A 19,128-nucleotide genomic window follows, 5' to 3' on the forward strand; every position below is an offset into this window, starting at 1 on the left:
TGGTGCAACAGATTGACATATTTCATATTACTTGCCTTAGTGTGAACACTGGTTTTACACTTCTCATCTGGGTATGAGGCACACTAATTACATTGCTTGTAGTTACTGATGAACAAAAACTCTGCTAGCAAAGTCTGGTTTTAAGAAAATGGGTTCTCTCTTGCTAGGTAAGAGGCATACATGCTGTCCAGGTGCGAGGTGGGGGAAGAAGGCCAAGACTGAGTAGGTGTCACTGAAATCAAGACACTATTATTTATGGCATGGACACAGCATGCCATTTGTATGCCATTTTGGAGCATTCTCACCTTAATAGTATTGTCTCGTAGGCCACTTACTATCTTCTGATCATCATACTGTAAACAATAAACCCCTTTGCTTGTCTCACTTCGGCAGTGGATCCTCTGTAAACTGTGCCTTCCACACCGCCAGTTTGACTCTATTGTCTTGAGGAGAGACACAGAAGACAAGGGAAGTGAAAATAAAGCACAGAACTATCTCCTCCTTTTTTGTTTGTTGGAGAGGACAGTAGATATTTGTATTCACACTTTTTCTTGTAACCAGACTGCTTTCTAGAAGAAGGAACATATGTAATAAACCTAATTAACAGACAAAAGCCTGTAAAACATACCATGGCTAAACTCATCTGTGCTATCTGGAAAGGTTAGAGAGAAGTGACCTAAAACACATTTTTTTAATCTCCAGCCTTTAACCATCTGTAACTCAACAACTACACAACAGAAGAGAAAGTTGAGCTCTAGCTAGGCTAAGTTTATACAATGTTGTCACCACAGTGCCTGAGCACCACTTTTGCCACTAGGAAGCTACCAGAACACGGCATTTTCCTCACACTAGATACAAAACAACCACACTCAGTCACTTTCTGTTTTCCCTAAGTCTTTGGGCTGCAGCCTTTAGCAATGCCTACTTTTTTTCTCCCTGGCTCAGTTCCTTCAATAACATCATATTAGGTCTCATCTGCACTGGGTGGAGCAAAGTATATTGAAACACAAAGTCAAGATGGCACAGTGCTGCTGTGATACTGGACTTCCAAGATGCAGAGGCTCCATCTGCAAACAGTTCACTGAACAATCCAAATCCTCCTTTGTGTAAAGGAGAAGTGAAGCCTGGAACCTCATGCAACTATTCTAGGTCTACAAACTCTGGACACAGGCACATCAGGTTCAGCAAAATATTTCAGCCAAAAAAAAAGTTTTCTCAGAATTTCTCAGAAATCAGGGAGAGTCAACCAACCAACCAAACACCACTACAGCTGGAAGCTGTTTCTTACCTCTATGTCCTGTATAATTTTGGGGTAAAGTGCTCTGTAGAAGGAGTTGGGTGGTGCAGTCCCATCTGGAGGTTTATTTTTAAATAGATATTGTCCCCTGGAAGACAAAGAACACTCCCACTGAACACAAATTCTGTTTCAGTATTCTGGGGAAAGGTCTTCCTGGCAATTTACAAATGGATGATAAGCACTGCTGAAAAGCACAGACACATTCCTGTTCAAACTTCATTTACTCTGTAAGATGGGGTGTTGGGTGTTATTTTTTTTTGCCCTGCAACATGTAAGTGTTGCATTTTGACACTGAAATACTCATGAAGAATCTGGGCCTAGTCACTCAGGGAAGGGAATTAGATTACATATCATGGACATGAGCCCAATTAAATCATCAGGAGGTGAGAGTGGCTCGTGCCTGCAATACACACATCCATATCAGGGGTCACCTTTCAAATAAAGTGTAAAAAGGAAATTAATGAAGCCAAAGTGGTGGAGTCACCATCACTGGAGGTGTTCAGGAGGAGACTTGATAGGGCGCTTGGTTGCATGGTTTAGTTGATTGGGTGGTGTTGGATGATAGGTTGGACACGATGATCTTGAAGGTCTCTTCCAACCTGGTTTACTTCTATTCTATTCTATTCTATTCTATTCTATTCTATTCTATTCTATTCTATTCTATTCTATTCTATTCTATTCTATTCTACTCTACTCTACTCTACTCTACTCTACTCTACTCTACTCTACTCTACTCTACTCTACTCTTCTTCTCAACCTCACTATGCATTCAGGGCTAGCTTTTATCTGTACTAGCAGGAATGAAATCAGTTTTGGTGCATGGACATTTTGCTGTTGCTGCTGTATTCTGGTGAGCAACACTTCATCACTTCATCTGTGGTGCCTGCCTCATTTCAACACTGCTTTGGAATACTCATATCCCAAGCTGGATTTTTGCTACCAAAAAAAATCCGTAAACGGCAATCACTACCTGCTGTGTAAAAAACTTTAATTCCTCATCCTGAAGTTAAGAAGGCACCAAACACGGTGTGGAAGCTAGTAAACCCCACCATGGGCGTGCTAACTGCTGCTCTGCCTGGCAACATGCCTTGCAAAATGGAGAGAGGCACAAATGCCTCTGAGTGTAATCCTGGCATCAGAGGCACAGAGTTTACACTGGGCCAGCTCTCCACCTCTCCCTCCCTTGCTCCATTATGGCATAATTAATTGTTCAATACTTGCCTGTGCATTTCTTTCTTGTCCTTTCCATACAGCATGCCTTGAAACTCATTTGAGAGACCAAACCTTACTTGCCCTGAGGTACTTGAAGTGGGGAAATCACAACAGTGAACTAAAGTGTTTAGATTGTAAGGCATAGCAAACCAGAGGACTGAACAAACCGAATCACAAAATGCTCAGGAAAAGGACTTCTGATAATTCTTTAAATAAAACACAACTGGAGAGAAAGGGGCTTTCCACTTTGGACAAAGCAATCCAAATCTTCAAATGCAATGACCAGCAGCCACTCCCATGGGGACAAACACAGCTGAAGAAGGGACACACAGATGCAGGCAAACCACAAACTAGATAATTGCTTATTTATGGTGATCCAGTCTGAAAGGGCATACAAGAAAATTAAAATTATTGGTTCAGGGAGACAAAAAATGCTTGGAAGAAATATAGAATACCTAGGACACATCCTGGAAGACCTGAGATAGGTCTATGACTGTACACAAGCCTGTACATGTGTCTGAGGATCTGCCAATGGTTTCCAACTTCATTAGCTGACCTAATACAAAGTCTTGTTGCTGCCTTGCTGTGTGTGGAGTTAGGTATTTACAGTTCAGTGAAATGATTGCTTGGAATTTCCATGGCATCCCAGTGGCCCCCGGTGCTCTGGGATAAAAGGAACTATTGTTTGCAGGTTTTGATGACTGTCCAGTTCAATCAAATATTCAGATGGACGTAATCATGCCCAGATTTTGGGCTTCTCTTTTTTATTACTCTAAATCTGTGTAGCCCTTACTACTACTCCCTCACAAGCTGTCAGTGAAGGCTACCCTGTAGAAATAGGTGTTTCTGTTGTACACCATGAACTGCAAATGCTGAAATGAGGCAGGCCATATGCAAAGTGAGGAGCTGTAAACAAATAGCACCAGTCATCTATTATTCTGAACTGTTCAGTTAGCCACCTCCTTGTGTCGTGCACAGTGTTAGCGCTGACTACAAGCTATAAAGCTCTATATGGTAGAGATGCAATTAAATGATGTATTTCTTGTCTGCCTCTCCCAACCACCCCATTCATGCATGCAGTTGTATCTTGTAGAGCTAATAAAAAGACGATCTGAAAGACAGAGAACAACTTGCTCCTGTTGTGTCAAAAGCAACCTCCAAGACAAGAGTGTAAACCTGAAGGAGGAGGTGCAATAAGAGGGTGTGACAGTCCTTTGAGCAGCAGGATTCTGCAACTGTTTTTCAGAAATGCCATGTATCTGTGTGACTTGAGATCGGTGCTAATGTTGTTTCTCAAATCCAGAGGCAGTCACTTGAGAACTATTAGCTATGATCTCTGACAAGATGTAAAGAATAGGCAAAGATCCATAGAACAGGAAAAAGACAAATGTAGCTCTTATATTTTAAGAAAGGGGAAAAGGTCCACCAAGGAAATGGCAGATTGTCTAACTCAACTTTGACAGTTTTGCAGTTTGAAAGCACTGCTCTGGAGCACTAAGAGTAAATCAGATGAGTGCCTAGATGACAAGGTGACAAACAACAGGGAACACTGATCAGTCAGAATATACCATGTCAAATTGACCTGATTTCTTCTCATGGGCTACTCTCATTACTTAGCCAAAGAAATATGACCTTAAAAGAGCTCAAGGGTGGACACACAAATGACTGGAGAGCAGAGTCTACTGATGATGCACTGTCACCAACAGGTATCTTCTATGGAGTCTAATGTGTGTCACTGAGCATTTTCATTAATGACAAAGAATGGAATGGGGACTTCATTTATTACCCAGGCAGTGTTACTAAAGCTGAGAGAAGCTATGAGCACTTTGGTGGAGTATGAGTTTAAACTCATAATGCTCGTGACAGAATGGAGAAACACCAAACAGTAAGTACAATCTAACAAGTGTGGACAAGCACCACAGTCGCCACTGAGTAACAACGTGCAAAATGAAGAATAAAGGCTAAGTTCCACAGAAAGTGTAATTAATTTTATAGCAGTATTATACCACTGTTAAAAAAAACAGGGACAAGTTCTACTGGAAAGCACAGAGTCCCCAGTGTGGCAGGCAAATCAGTGCTTCTCACACTACCAAGTCTCTGGTGATGCCCTATTCAGCAGAAGTAAGACACCCAGCTGAATAGAGCATGCTCCAAGAACAGAGTAGAACAATTGAGGAGGGTTTAAACAGGGAAAAATCAAGAATGACAATATGACAAGACAACACAAGATTAGGGTTGCCTAGTACATCCAAAATGTAAGAAACATCATCACCTTCCAATGTGGAAAAGATTACTGCAAAAAGGCGAATAAGAAACTGTCTCGTGTGCCTGTGTAGGCTAAATATAACACGCCAAACTGCAGCTAGGATGACAGCCTAGACTTCAGGAAAATCCTTCTAACATTAAAATTAGTGAAACAGTGGAATTCCTTCCTCAGGTAAGACCTGGGTAATCTCCAATAGTGAAGGTTTTTAAGAACAAAGCAGACAATCATCTGGGATGACTTAAAAGAAACCAAGGTCTACCTTTGGGAAACAGGAAGGACTAAATAACCTCTCAAAGGCCACAAGGATGATCAGAGGGCTGGAGCACCTCTCCTATGAGGACAGACTGAAAGAGTTGGGGCTGTTCAGTCTGGAGAAGAGAAGGCTCAGAGGTGACCTAATTGTGGCCTTCCAGTATCTGAAGGGGGCCTACAAGAAGGCTGGGGAGGGACTTCTCAGGATCTCAGGATAGGACTAGGGGGAATGGAATGAAGCTGGAGGTGGGGGGATTCAGGCTGGACGTGAGGAAGAAGTTCTTCACTGCGAGAGTGGTGAAGCCCTGGAATGGGTTGTCCAGGGAGGTGGCTGAGGCCCCATCCCTGGAGGTGTTTAAGGCCAGGCTGGATGAGGCTCTGGCCAGCCTGATCTAGTGTGAGGTGTCCCTGCCCATGGCAGGGGGGTTGGAACTAGATGATCCTTGTGGTCCCTTCCAACCCTGACTGATTCTATGATTCTACGATTCAAGGTTTCTCTTCTGACTTACTGTGACCTCAACAATGCAGAGTTAAAATAACGGTCCAGAAGAGAACAATGCACTAAAAGGAATGCAAAAGTTCCCCCTGCCATGCCTGTGTTTGTTTTACACACTTTATAAACATTACACTATTGGAAGTGTATCAAAATAGTATTCTTTTTAAAGAATGTTTCATAATCCTGATTTACTCAATTTTACTTTCTGAGACAAACAATATAACAAAATTAACCATGAAAAAGCAGTCTTTGTTTTCATCTCTGTATCTTTTTCTTTTTAATAGCAACCAAAATGCCTGAGCTGTCACTTTTATCTTGTTTATGAAATATTCATACCCAGCTTCCTTTCTGCCAGCATCCTAGGGACACCCTTGGAAAAGAAAATTATGTATTAAAGGACGTACCCCTGAGAGGAAAAGTTCTAATGAAATGTTAACAGAGCAGCTTCAAACTTGAGTGAGACCCACACTGTAGTAAGGCTATTCCAGATGATTATTAACTAATCTATCTGCATTTCTAAAGTCCCCTATTCTCCGTGGTACCTACCCTCAGCTTCCAGTTTGAAAATTAAACAGATATCTAATAGTGAAAATCTGCTGAGGAAAACAAACAGACCTATCAGGAAACAACTAATTCATAGCACATGCTGCCCCACTGCCACCCCTGAAAAAGCTCTTCTGCTCTGAACTGCTGACTAGTTTAGTGTTCCCCTGGGGCTTACACAGCTTCTTAATTTGAACCAAATGACAGCTGGGTGTAAAAATCTCAGTCTGTATATCTCACTTGTCACAGTAGGATAAGAGCATGATCAGATGAGGAAGGTAAGGAAAATGCCCCCCCTCCCCAATTGCTTGCATAGCCAAACAATGCCCTAACTTCCCAACCTGTGAATTGATTTAAGCAACTGTTAAGTTTGGAACCAACATGATGCTTCAGGGTGCTAAATAACCCTCTCCAAATACAATTTGAAACATACAGCACCTACTGTCCTGAGTGGGGGCAAAAGAGGTGAAGATGTAGTTGCCTCACCATCCTCTCCTCTCTGACAATCCCCTCCACAGGGAGTCTGTCCTGACCATTCTCTCGATGAGCTTCTTCCACAACATGCCGTCTGACGTCACCCGGTACCACTCCTTGCACACCAGCTCAGCAGCACACAACGATTTGGCATCCAGGTATGACAGAATGTTCTCAGCAATGTGATCCAATCCCCGAGCTGGGGTGGGGGGAGAAAAGAAACAAAAAAAAAAAAGAAAAATTATTTGCTGGGGAGACAGAGCTTAAAACAACTGCCCTTGGTAGTACAAAGATACCCTCTCTTTCCATCTCCTCTTCTGCATGCAGAGCTGGACCAAATGCACAGAAGAGCATTTGCAGCTAAGTTCAGGAGTGAACAGCGTTCTCCAACTTCCTTTGGATATAACACAACAAAGTCATTAAAAATAATAAAGAATCCAAGAAGTCATTCCAATCTATTTCGATGGGTTTTAGCACTAGGGGGATATTCTATGGATGGCATTTCCAACTCAGCGACGCAGCCCCCAAAATCTCTCTATATTAGGACCATTTCTCATCTCACTGCTACAGCTGTTCTCATGTTCCAACGGCTCAAAAGCTGTTTTTGCTAAAGCAGTAGCTTTTAAACGTAATGAAGAAAAAAATATATATTCCCAATGTGTGCCCTGAAGGGTAGAGGTACCTTTAGACATGGGGGAGGGAAGGATATGCAGATGCACAGGGAAGTTGAGAGGGAAGGAGAGACTGTGTAAAGAGAAAGTCAGCCCAAACTGGGTTGCAATCAGCTGGTTCCAATTAGAGCTCATGAGTCACAGAAGGTCCAACCTTTGTTCTCACTAACTGAAAGATCTCAAAATTACCTCCCAGTGCATGAGAAAGAGAAAATGCAGCATTGTTGCCTCTCCCCCCTTTCCAACATCTTAATATACTTTGGGTGCCACATCCTGCCCAGTGTTTTATGCTTCCATTCAGAGGCAGAAAAAGTACATGTTAATGATACCATGCACCACCACAGAGTGCAGAAAGAGGTCTGACATTTCTTATCTTTATAGATGCAAAATTAGATGTCAACCTGCAAAATAAAAGCATCAGCAGCCTTTATTATGTATTTAATCTGAAGAGATATATACAGCCACTATATAAAATCCTTTTTAAAAAAAGAGAAAAAAAAGGCAAGTGTTTGTAAATGTAGATTGACTCTACAGCAATTTGTGGAAAGGAAGGTGCAGTGGTTTAGTGAAGGTGAACTGGAATTTGCAGGAGCCCTGCAATTTGGTAGGGCAGATATGGACATTGTGTCCCCCCGCTTCTCCAACCTGACACCTGCATGCTTAAGCTCTCTCCACTGGGCAGAACTGGTTATTATTTGTTCTCCCAGTCTGCACCACTTCCAGTGGTCCCACAGACACTTACAGACCCACTGGGACATTTACTGATGCCAAATTTGTGTAGTATCCACACTGGTGGCTTTATGTCAGTAGTGGCATAGTGAGAAATCATTTTATATGGGGAACAATGGGTGGCGTTAGAAAGCAGGACTGCACTGCACAAACTGGGCACAGTCATTTTCAGCCACAAGTCTATCTCTGACCTACCTGCTCTTTCTGGATCATCAATAGCTGCACTTTAGATCTTGCTGCAATGAGGTGGTGTAACTATTTCCATGACTGTAAGTCATCCTTTGCCATTAATCCGAGACCCTTTGCAGAGAACAAGGTTTTGACCTCTCCTCCTCACATTTATGGTAAGTGGAGTAGGCAGAGCTATTCTGGCCTGGCAGAATTTTATTATTCAATTTCTTAGAAACAGAACAATTATTTAATTTCTTAGGAACAGACTAATTCACAGAGAGATACACCTAAAAAAGCACTGCTTCCTTAAAAAAAAGGAAATCTCTGTTCACAGATTTTGTTCTGAATTGATGTGAAACACGATTAGCCCTTCACACCAACAAGAATGTTTCACTTATTTCACAAATGAAACCCTTATAAAAATGACTTTCCTCACAAAAAATGTTAAACAGCTTGGAAATGCTAAGCAGAGACCTCCTTTTTCAGAAACAGAACAATGTTTGTTAAGCACACAGTTAAGCTGCATTTTTCAAACAACTTTAATTCTGGTCAAAGCACTGGGAAAATAATCTGAGCCAATTTTACTTTGTATTGGTGAAATGTGCTCTAAAACTACCTTTAGTTCTGGTTATTCTTTGGGATGGTGCTAGGAGGACAGAGATAACATGCCTCGTGATTTTGAAGTAGCTTTACTGTCTTATTCACTTGAGGGGGAGAGCAGGAGAGAGCATGAAGAAGGAAAAATGAAACCAGAATACTGAACACTTGCAAATTTCAGAAAGCTAAAAGTTACTTTAAAAGTTTAGATTTTTTTTAATTATTATGTGACTTAGTTGAAAACGTTCAGTTCTTCATTCATTCCTAGGCTGCTTCTTACCTTCCCCTTTTCCATTCCGTTCATGAGAACCCTGTCTATGGTCAGGATGTCGTGCACTGACGGCAAAATCTGTGCCAGTGTAATTCCTGGGCATTAATTTTCTCCCTTAAGAGCTATATGCACTAGGACATTAGCACTCTGGAAATATGCACACTGATGGACATACATTATTTAAGCACACAGGTCTCACAACTACTCAAATACTCACACATTAGCTGCCTGATTCCTATCTGTTCTGCATTCTGTGATGGTAAAACTAGCTGCTTCCTGGGTAACTGTGAGAAAGCCACTAACAAATATGGTAGAGCTAGGAAATCTTGAATGCCTCTGAAAAATGAGTGTAACATTTGCCCAAAATGTTCAGGAAAAGGCCTGCAGGATGAAGTTAAGCAAATACTGAGTTGCTCTGATGGAGTTTTGTGGAGAAAGACCTGGAAAAATTGTGTATGTAACTATATGCACACATCCACCTTAAAAGTGGAGAAACAAATGCACTTTCAAAATACTCTCTGTTGTTCTGAAATGGAACAGCTCCACAAGTTACAATGCTGCTCTAAATACATGAGATTATTGCCACTGGACTACTAAAAACTAACATAAAGCAGGTACTTAGCATAACTAAGATATTTTTTTCTTCAGTGCTACAACAGCCATTTGATTACTGGGCACAATTAGCTTAAAAATCCAGTGAGTCTATGTATTTAACCTCATAGTGAAACTCCTACAGTGCCCTTACACTTTGTACAGTTCACAGTTTAACATGCTTTCCCCCCCACCCCCTGTATTTTGACCCTACAACTTGAATTTCATGTTGAGAAATCCCTTCTGAAGAATGATTAAATGATTGGATTGGCCAAATTGTTCAGCAGCTCAAAGGTAGTCACAGAACAAGCTTCTGGCAAGAAACTCTTTTCCTCCATTAGCCATTCAGAAACAGTACCTGTGTAGCACTTCTTGCTCAGATCCATTTCAAACTAAGGAGCCATGCTATGGGGATGCCAGTTTATTAACTATCTATCTACAGATGTACGATCTGATGGTCTGGAAAAAAAGACTTAAGAGCCAGGAATTTGTTTGGTTCTGAAACTCTTTTGCTGTATATATTTTATCTCCCATTGCCTCAGTTTTCTCATCTATAAAATAGGGCCCAAAATTTTCATTATTCATTGTGGGCATTATGAGTACAACTACTTGCCCTGTGGCTTGTGATGACTATCCTTGATACCTACATGAGATATCATTTACTTACCATGGTGGTATTGGATCATGCCTTGGGAGACAGTAGAAATACAAAACAAACTTTATCATTACATTTCACAGTGATGTACAGTTATTAATTTGAAAGCTACCTTCCATTTCACAAACTGACCCTAGAAGAGGCCTCTCCAGCAGGGTAGGCCAGAATGGAACAGTTTTCTGATAGAGGAGACAGAGGAATAAGCTCCCTCTGCCTGCAGAAATACCTGGCAGTGCAGTGATGAAGTCTCGCTGTAGCATGGGCTTGAGGTATGAGTTTATATGCCCGTGCTGGTAGTGACACATCTGGGAGATGAGGTGCTCCACAAACTCCACCTGGTCAGACTCAGACCACTGCTCAAAATACTTGACGCAGAGTTCCTTCTCCTTCTCATAGCTCGCAGACAGTTTTCTTTGCTTGGGCACAATCATACTGGAAGTGCCATTGGCAAGTTTTGTCTGAAAACAGGAAGGAGAGAAACAATCTAAATCACACATATGAAAAGAAGCTCAAGTGAGTTTGCAATTTCTTTTTAAGGGGAAGAAAATGGAAGGAACAAAGCACTTGGAGACATAAAGTTGTCTGAGACTACATATCCTATTTGGTGCTGTCACTTGGAGTGTGGCCACCATGAGCTGTACTTCCTGCAAGACAATGCACTGGCTTGTGCACACGAAGGACTCTGGTCAGACAGGAAACCTTGAGTGTCAGTCTAACATAAACACAATTTTAGTTACATCATGCAGACAGTGCAATGCTTTTGGATTCCTAATCTGCAGTTATCAATTACTTCAAAGCACCAACAGAAAATTGCATTTGTATTCTGTTGGGGTTTTTTTCCTAAAGCACAGACTGCTGCTAAAATTCATAGGGAATGATGAAACGGATGAGAAAAAACCTGCTAATACTTTTCTTTCGAGTATAAAACCATACCTTGAGAGCACAGCCAGCTAAAGCACACCCTGATATTTGGTATGTACTTTTTTCCCCCCCACAGAATAAAAGGTTTTCAAGTTTGAGAGCATTGTTAATATCTTGTCAGAAGGGCTCAGCACAAAGAAGTTTCAGGGACAAAACTAAACACTGACATTTCAATTTACAACTTGATAGCAAAATACATTTTCTCCTTTCTAAATGATTTAACTGGAAGGGCACATTTTGCATTACTAGGATAGATTTTGTTCAAGATTAACTGTTTCACAGAATCACTTAGTGGGGCTGGAAGGGACCTTGAAAGACCATCTATACCAATCCTCCTGCCAGAGTGGGATCACCTCTACCAGATCACACTGGAATGCATCCAAACTGTTTGCTGGGAAATGATTTTTTTTCCCATACTGGTCAAATAGTTTGTATTAAATGCTGAAAAAGTGATTTTCTCTCTTTCACCACAATAGTTTAACACCAGACAGCACTACAGCAACAGTCAAGATTATCACACTGCTTTTATGTAAAAAATACACGTAGAGGTTCACTATTAAGGATCAAACAATTAAAAACAAATTACAGATATGAAAGCATATAATGCAGAGATGCCACATTTCTGTTCTAAGATGTTAATTCCAGGCATCAGCCTCATCAGGAGACTTATATTAACTTTAAGTGAAAAAGTGATCTAGAAGAAACGCATGGATTAACTAGCCTTGCAGGAACAGAAAAAACCAACAAAGTCCTTTTTCAGCAAGGGCCAGAACAGTGGGATATTGAGAGACCACAAAATCGAGTTATCAAAGCTGTGTTTGGAATGCAGGAGTTTCATATTTCTTAGGAGTAAGTAATTCCTGTAGTCCAATATCCCCCCAGCCCCAACAGCAATCCTCACTTTGGAACACCAAAACCCTCTCAATTTGAAAATCTACTCAACTAATCACCATGTACATTTCATTTTCTAGAGAAAATCCACTTACATACTTTTTTTCAGCATTCCCAGCAGAGCTGGACAGACTGTCTTCTGGTAGAGAAAGACAGTAATTAGCTGTCATTTAACATGCAGTTTCTTCTGTTTCTGAATGATGGTTTGACTTAAGCCAAACACAGAATATGGAGATCACATCCCCACTTCTGAATTCCACAGCTCCATGTTTTCAACTTCACCTTTACCCCTATTCCACCCTGTGAATTCCTCTGTGTGTTCAGTAAGCTCATGCAAGACAAGGGCTGTGACTAAGCTACACTTTCCTTCAGTCATCACACAGATAGCACTGTGAGTCATAGAGCCAGTACTGGGCAGCAGGCAAGAAATACTCTCTCTTGGGCCAACTTTTTAATAGAAAGAAATCTCTAAAGGGACTGGGCATGATGTACTGGGTGTATAGGACTAGACTTTTCCTAGCAAAGTCCACAGTATGCAACAGTGTGGCAAAAAAATACCAATGGACTGCATTGAGCACAGGTCTTATGGGATTCTGGTCATTTTTGCTGCAGTTAAGCTGCTTGCAAAACAGATGCCCCTGTAAAAAGTGCTGGATTAGGACAGCAGAGAGTTGCTGCGGTCTACAAGCTTGATCTCATTCCATTCTTCACTTTTTTTTGCTGTGCATCTCCTAATAGACTGACTCTACAAAGCAGTTTTTAAAAAACTGTACCTCTGGCTTTTAATTTAAGAGGCTGTGAACACTGGCTAATATGCAGAGCAGACAGCTGATGTGCAAAGACCACAAAAGGCACAACTCCATTTATGGTGTGGCACCTCATTCTGGCCTTTCCTTGCCTTCTGAGCACCCTTCTCCCAGCAGTCTTAAGCTCCCCAGTCACCTCTAAAACACCAGTCTAGGGTAACAAACAGAAGTTGCAACATCTGCAAAAACAAGTAATGGCTTATGTGTGTACAAACAGATGGTTTAGATGGGACAAAACAACCCATTTTGTTTGGATCCCAAGTGAATACAGGCCTCTTGGGTGGAAATAATGACTATATTAAAGAGTTCATAGACCAACACTTGTAACAGCTCTGGAAATCAAACTCCAGGTTTATATGGTGGATCTGCTAAATGAAGCACTATACATGTTACAGTCCAAATTCTAAATATAAATAAATATACATATATAAATAAATAGCTATAAACCATTTTTTTATATACACACACATATTCCAAATACAGTTATGTCCAAATTAGTGGAGAGGAGACCATCACATTTGTTAGGTTCATGCACATACTTTAGCAGCATCCTGACAATGACAACTAGAGACCTGGTATGCGCCTTTGCCTGCTCTGGTTTCCCATTCAAAGGAGCAAGGACAAGCCTAGAGGTCCTGTGGTCTGTGCAAGAAGAGAACTAGGAGACCAGGGCAAGCCACAAACATACCAGTTCTGCAGAGTAAAGACATGGATTCACAGGGCTGTCAAAATCACTCGATCACAGCACATGCCCATGTGCCTCCCCCAGACTGTCTGTAGCTACAGTTGAGAGCAGAATTCCAGAATTTCCATTTGAAGATTCCTAAAAATCCACTAGGGGCTCAGTGAAAAAGACTTCTTATTAGAAAAGCCAACAACAAAAACAACCAAGCATCTGTATTAGGAAAGTGTGGGGAAGGGTGGTGGAGTGATAACTATCAGTAAGAGAACTGATTTGGCTTCCTGAGAACCCTGATTTTTTGATCAGCTGCCCCTGGTTCACAACCAACCACCTCAGAACAATATCAGTAACTATTTCCTGGGGCATACAATTGTCTACAGCCTCTTCTCTTTCCTGGTACAATAACCTCACCTGAAAAAAACCCTAACTGTCCTGTTCATACTGTCAGGGTAAATATCCATCCAAATGGATGGATCCAAAAGAGGCAAATCTCTGATACTCCATCACCTGGGAATAAGACTGGGTATATTTGGAGCAGGTAACACTTCCCTTTTCACAAGGACCTGCAAGAGGTGAGAGGTGCATCATCTGGCTATAGGCACAAGAGCTCATCTGCAGGAACAGCAGAGGTGTCCTAATACAACAATATGCCTAAGCCAGTAGGCTGTGCCAGGAAACCCAGGGGATTGAGTGCCTCAGGTTGGTACTAGCTCAGGGATCTACGTACTATGCTCCATTGCAGCCCATAATTACAAGACCATTTCTCCAAATGGCTACACTTAACACAAAGCACATTTGTATGCCCAGTGAAGTAGAAGAGGACTAATATATGAAAGGACTTTAATCTAAATAATGGCTGGCAACAATAGGAAGGTGCAATGTTTCAACATAGATAAATAAAGCTTGGATACATCTGTATATAAAACACAACAGCTGCGGTGTATCACAGCTGTAACCTGTATGTGACAATCAAGGTTACTTTGGTTTTGTTCAGTACAAGGGACCAAGGAGCCTCCTAAAACCAAACACCAAACACAAGCTTAGTTCTCTGATTCTGGTGTAGATACATAGTGTTTCCCCACCCATATGAGTGGTCACAATTTTTGTATGTCTTTTTTAAAAAGCCACCATGTCCCTTACCGTTGCTGAGGACTTTGTTAAAGCACTTTCCACAGGGTGAATTCAGGTTGTATGCTTCTTGTGGTAAGAAGACATCTCTTAAAGAAAAAGAGAAGCTATCTCCTAGGATATCAAGAACGATCCCAGCATGGTTTGGGACCTTCCAAACCTGCAAGACATCTTCATGCTGGAGCTCTGAAATGAGAGACCTTAGAACACTGGTGCAATTTCTCAGAGCTTCTCTCTAGACAAAAGGAAGGGAGTGCTCTCCAGTGTTCCAGTACTGGACAGGTCATACTGGGCTTCTCACCTCCTTCCTGGACTCACTGGGACTGGAGGCTCTGAAACGGAGGGGTGCCTTCTACTGCTTATGTGCAGCCACAGCATTTCACCTCCAACTGCCTGCACCAGTCGCAGTTAAGTCACTGATCTAGACAGAGCCACCTTAACAGGAATTTTGGATGGGTCTTAGTGAAGGGGAGGAAAAAAGAGGACATAATGTTTAATTATAAGAAATGATTGAAATAGGCACAGACATACCCCGGGTGCCTCTGCACTGCAGCAAGCTCTAAACTTGTTATCGTTAATGGTTTAAATTTCACTGTGCTAATCATTTCAGGACACAAGCCTTTCTTGATAATCTAATGAATTATTCCAACATCCTTCAGCAAAAAAAATCCTCCATGACAGCACTAATTACAAGACGTTTTCCCAGTGCTTATGTAAAATATGACAGAGCAGCAGCCTAGGGAATTGCAGAAAACTGCTTCTAATTTCCACTGAGAAACTGACAAACACCTCTCTTTCATCTCTCCCAGCTCTCAAGTAAGATTTAACTTTCTCATTTAGTTAATTACCGAGTGAGGATCATCATTTTCCCGGATCGGAGCGGCACAGAGCCTTTATCGTGTTAACTTGTGAACTTGATCGATGGCTGCTGCTAAAACTTAATAACTTCACCCCCTGGCAAATTGTAAGATAAATATAATAGGAGAAACTCTGACAGTAAAAACCTGCCAGAAATGAGCGCTGTGTTTATGTTTCTTTGCAGGCAGCAAAAAAACAACCGACAGCTTATTACTGGGTGCGTGTTACTTATATTTAAAAGACTCCAGGCAGTTAACTTTCCACGTACTGTTCAAACTTTACTCACAAGATAAAAGACACTGGGGAGGAAAAAACAAGCAATGGGATGACAAAGAAAGGAACCATGGAGATCTCTGTCCAGAGTGTGTGTGTGTGCGCACGTGGGAGATGGGAACTTCACAATGAAAGCAAACCATACTTGTCTCTATAGCGTGGATGTGCTTCAAGATTAATCACATTAAAAATGCCCACAACAGTGAATCCAGAAAATGAAACTAGTTTCAGCTGCAGCTCAAAGCTCTGGAATTCTGGAGCATGTTAGGAGCTGTGTGAGAAAAGCAGAAGGATTAAAAATACCAGTGTGGCAGCGAGATGATTTGGTTTGATGCTTTAGAAAGCTGCTCTTCGCCAGAGAACCTCAGCATGGTTGGCTTCCCTAAAGCTACTTGTGTGGCCATGAAACTGTTTGCTACCGCTGCAAGTACCACTCAATACCACTCCAAAAGACCAGAGTCACAAAAACGGCGAAATGGAGCTCAGAACGTACGCCAGGCCTCTGTGCTCAAGGGCAAAGCTAGCTATTTGAGAATCCTGTGAAAAGGTGTTTTCTGCATGGCCTAAAGGCAATAACAGCATAATTAAGAGGCTGCAGGTTCCATTTCTATGGCTGCCCTTTTTTTTCCCTTTTTCTTTTTTTAGACTTGCAATTACCAAATGCTGCTCCTTATTGGCAGCTTCCTATTAAAAAGCTTCTTTGAGAACTGGGGAGAAGCAAGGGGGTGTCTCACCACGAAGAACAGGATCTCATGAGCCATAGCACCAGAAACATGCGAGCAGGGCAGCCAGCTCCTCATTTTTCTCCAACTGCAGGATGAACCTCTTTTCCAGTGTTTGGCTTGACAGCAAGGCTACAATGCTAGGTCATTAAACAACTCACTCCATTTACTTTTATTTTAAAAGCTCAGTTTAGAATCTACCCATTTCTGTCTGCCTCCATCTCACGTAACAGTCTCTGTGAGGTTAACCATGAGTTTAGCACATATAGGGACTTACTGGCTCAGTACTGAATTAGTTTCCACGCTGCAAAGCTCACTGAAACATTCTGAAAAACGAACATAACCCAGAAGCAGATGATCATCAATCACATCTGAGAGTCCAAAAGAAAGCACCATGAAAGGAGCCACAGCATCTTTACTATTTATTTCCAAGAGCAAATTCAGAATAGATCCTCACACTGAAATTAACAGTCCCCTGGATACCAAGGGATCGGCAATTTTGCCTGTCTGGGGCTTTCAGCTGCTTGTCCACATCTGGTTTCTAATCACACTGTAGAAAACCTTTGATAAGAAAGGATGCATCTAGATGAAAGATCACTAGAATTACGTTGGGCACAGCAGCCCAACCTGCTGCACTTTCTGAAATCCTGGGGGGACAATAGTTTTCAGAGGTACCATCTAAGTACCTGTGATATGGTGTCAGCCTGGAGGGCATCTGACTAAGGATGTTACTTCAGACACAGAAAAAGGGAGAATGCTGTCTTGGTTTAGGGACAGAGAAAGCTGCAGACACCAGGGAAGTAACGCACTGGGACTAGGGAGACAGGACTGAGCCACGGGCACTTGCACCCTGGTTGTACAGAGAGCAGCAATAATGCCTTGCTGAAGAAGGTACTCCCCTCCCACACAGCCACATAGTAAACAGCAACAGGGAGAGGAGATTAAAAAACTATTCTTTTAAGCTAATACTTAATGTTTCAGATAGACTAATAAAGTTTAATTGTCTGGAATCTTGTAGCTCTTACTGTAAACTTTCCTTTGACATAGGTCTCCCATCTAGATTTTAAGTGCTAGCAAAAGCCTCCAAAATAAAATTTCTCAGATGCCAGCAAGGGATGTGAACTGGGAGTCCCTCTCCTCGTCTTTCCTCACCTCCAAGTTATCTTTGCAAATAACAAGCACTGATGAGAAAGCTGCTTGCATCAGCACAGCACTGGCATATGCTACTTTCCCAAACTACGATCCCTGACCAATTGCATATCTAGACATATGGGGAGAGGGCAGAGACACCATCACTCTTAGACAGCTAGATTGCAGAGTACACTTTTTACTAGGTGGGAAGCAATCATAACCAAATTTCAAAGCAGATCCTCCACTAATGACAAATCACTTCCAGTGGAAGTCAACAAAGGAAAAGCTTTCTTCTTTGGCCTGGCTACCAGAACCACAGTTGAACTGCTGGGACCATTACATGTTATTACTGTTAATGGAGGCAAGGATTATGCACATTATCACTTGAGAACCAGTCAACTAAAGTCATCGGGTAATGGCCAGTAGCAGCAAAGGGCTCATTTATGGCAGGGGAAGGCATAAGCTAAACTCTAAGCAGCAGTTTCATAGTTTTCTGGAACAGTTGCTTCTGTTTTTAAAACTCCCAAGCATGATCTACTGCCTGAGTGAAGTTAGTCTTTACTGGTGTTATTGCTGATTTTCTTTTTGCTCCAAGTACTCCCTTAACTCAAAGAGAAAAGCAGCCAGAAACAGGTAGGTGGACTCAAGTGATTTTAAACATGGCTGAACAGAACTCTACCACTGGGAGCAACACACAAGTAGAGGGGAAAATGACCCAAAAGACCCATTATCTGCTCTCAGTAACATTATTACTCTCAAAACACTGTGGTTCTATGTAAAGCTTTTATTGTAAAGAAACACAAGCCCTCCAAGTTAATTTACCCAGTATAATTTTCCATAAGTTTTTCTCCTTGGAGATGCATTTTGCTACCAGCAACAAAGAAGGCACAAGGGCACCAAGCCACCTGGTCATGGAAAAGGGAGTGATTCAGAACTGGGAGTCATGAATGTACATGCTGGCTATCATATACGATTTCTCAGCTGTTGGAGTACTACATATTTCCAGGCATACCAGAGAGATGCAACAAACGAAAACCAAAGCAGCATCCTGAAGAACCACAAGATTCTCATATGTGCTTTGCTCCCACTGCAACTGCACTCCTAAGATCCGCTGGCAAGGTAGGCTGCATGAGCACTCCCTAACCTATTGCGGTCAAAATAAGCTTTGTTAGCAAAGACCTGATATTTAAACTGTCTGCACTAAACCACCTCAGGTTAACTGAAAGCAAGTTTGCAGTTTTGCTGACAGATCCTGGAGGGCAGCAACCTGCAGCAGCCAGATGAGGGCTGAGCGGTGTTCTTTTCCAGCAGCACAACTATATTGAGGATACCTCATTAGCTCACACTGGCTGATACTAATACTACTGCTATTAGAAGCCACCACAGAGACAGCTATAAGAGGAAGAGTCCACTGAATACTCTCACGCAGTGTTATGGCAAAGCTAAAATCTTGACAGGTTTTGTCTGGTAGCCTCCTATAACCCCTATAAG

The 19,128-nt window shown here is 41.8% G+C and overlaps 1 protein-coding gene across 6 annotated transcripts in view; it reads right to left on the reverse strand.

Moving 5' to 3' along the window:
- The window catches only part of BTRC (beta-transducin repeat containing E3 ubiquitin protein ligase), a 131,314-nt gene that overhangs the window by 19,951 nt on the left and 92,235 nt on the right, over nt 1-19,128 (reverse strand). For all 6 annotated transcript variants that reach the window (XM_068169727.1, XM_068169723.1, XM_068169726.1 and 3 more), the window contains 4 exons: nt 10,452-10,683; nt 6,553-6,739; nt 1,289-1,385; nt 306-443 (listed from right to left, as the gene is read on the reverse strand). In XM_068169727.1, the coding sequence (XP_068025828.1) occupies nt 306-443; nt 1,289-1,385; nt 6,553-6,739; nt 10,452-10,683 (654 nt within the window). The remainder of the gene's footprint in view (nt 1-305; nt 444-1,288; nt 1,386-6,552; nt 6,740-10,451; nt 10,684-19,128) is intronic.

This window comes from Melanerpes formicivorus, unplaced genomic scaffold (genome assembly GCF_026170545.1).
Source record: "Melanerpes formicivorus ecotype bairdi unplaced genomic scaffold, bMelFor1.0.p_v2 SCAF_219, whole genome shotgun sequence".
Classification (NCBI taxonomy): domain Eukaryota; kingdom Metazoa; phylum Chordata; class Aves; order Piciformes; family Picidae; genus Melanerpes; species Melanerpes formicivorus.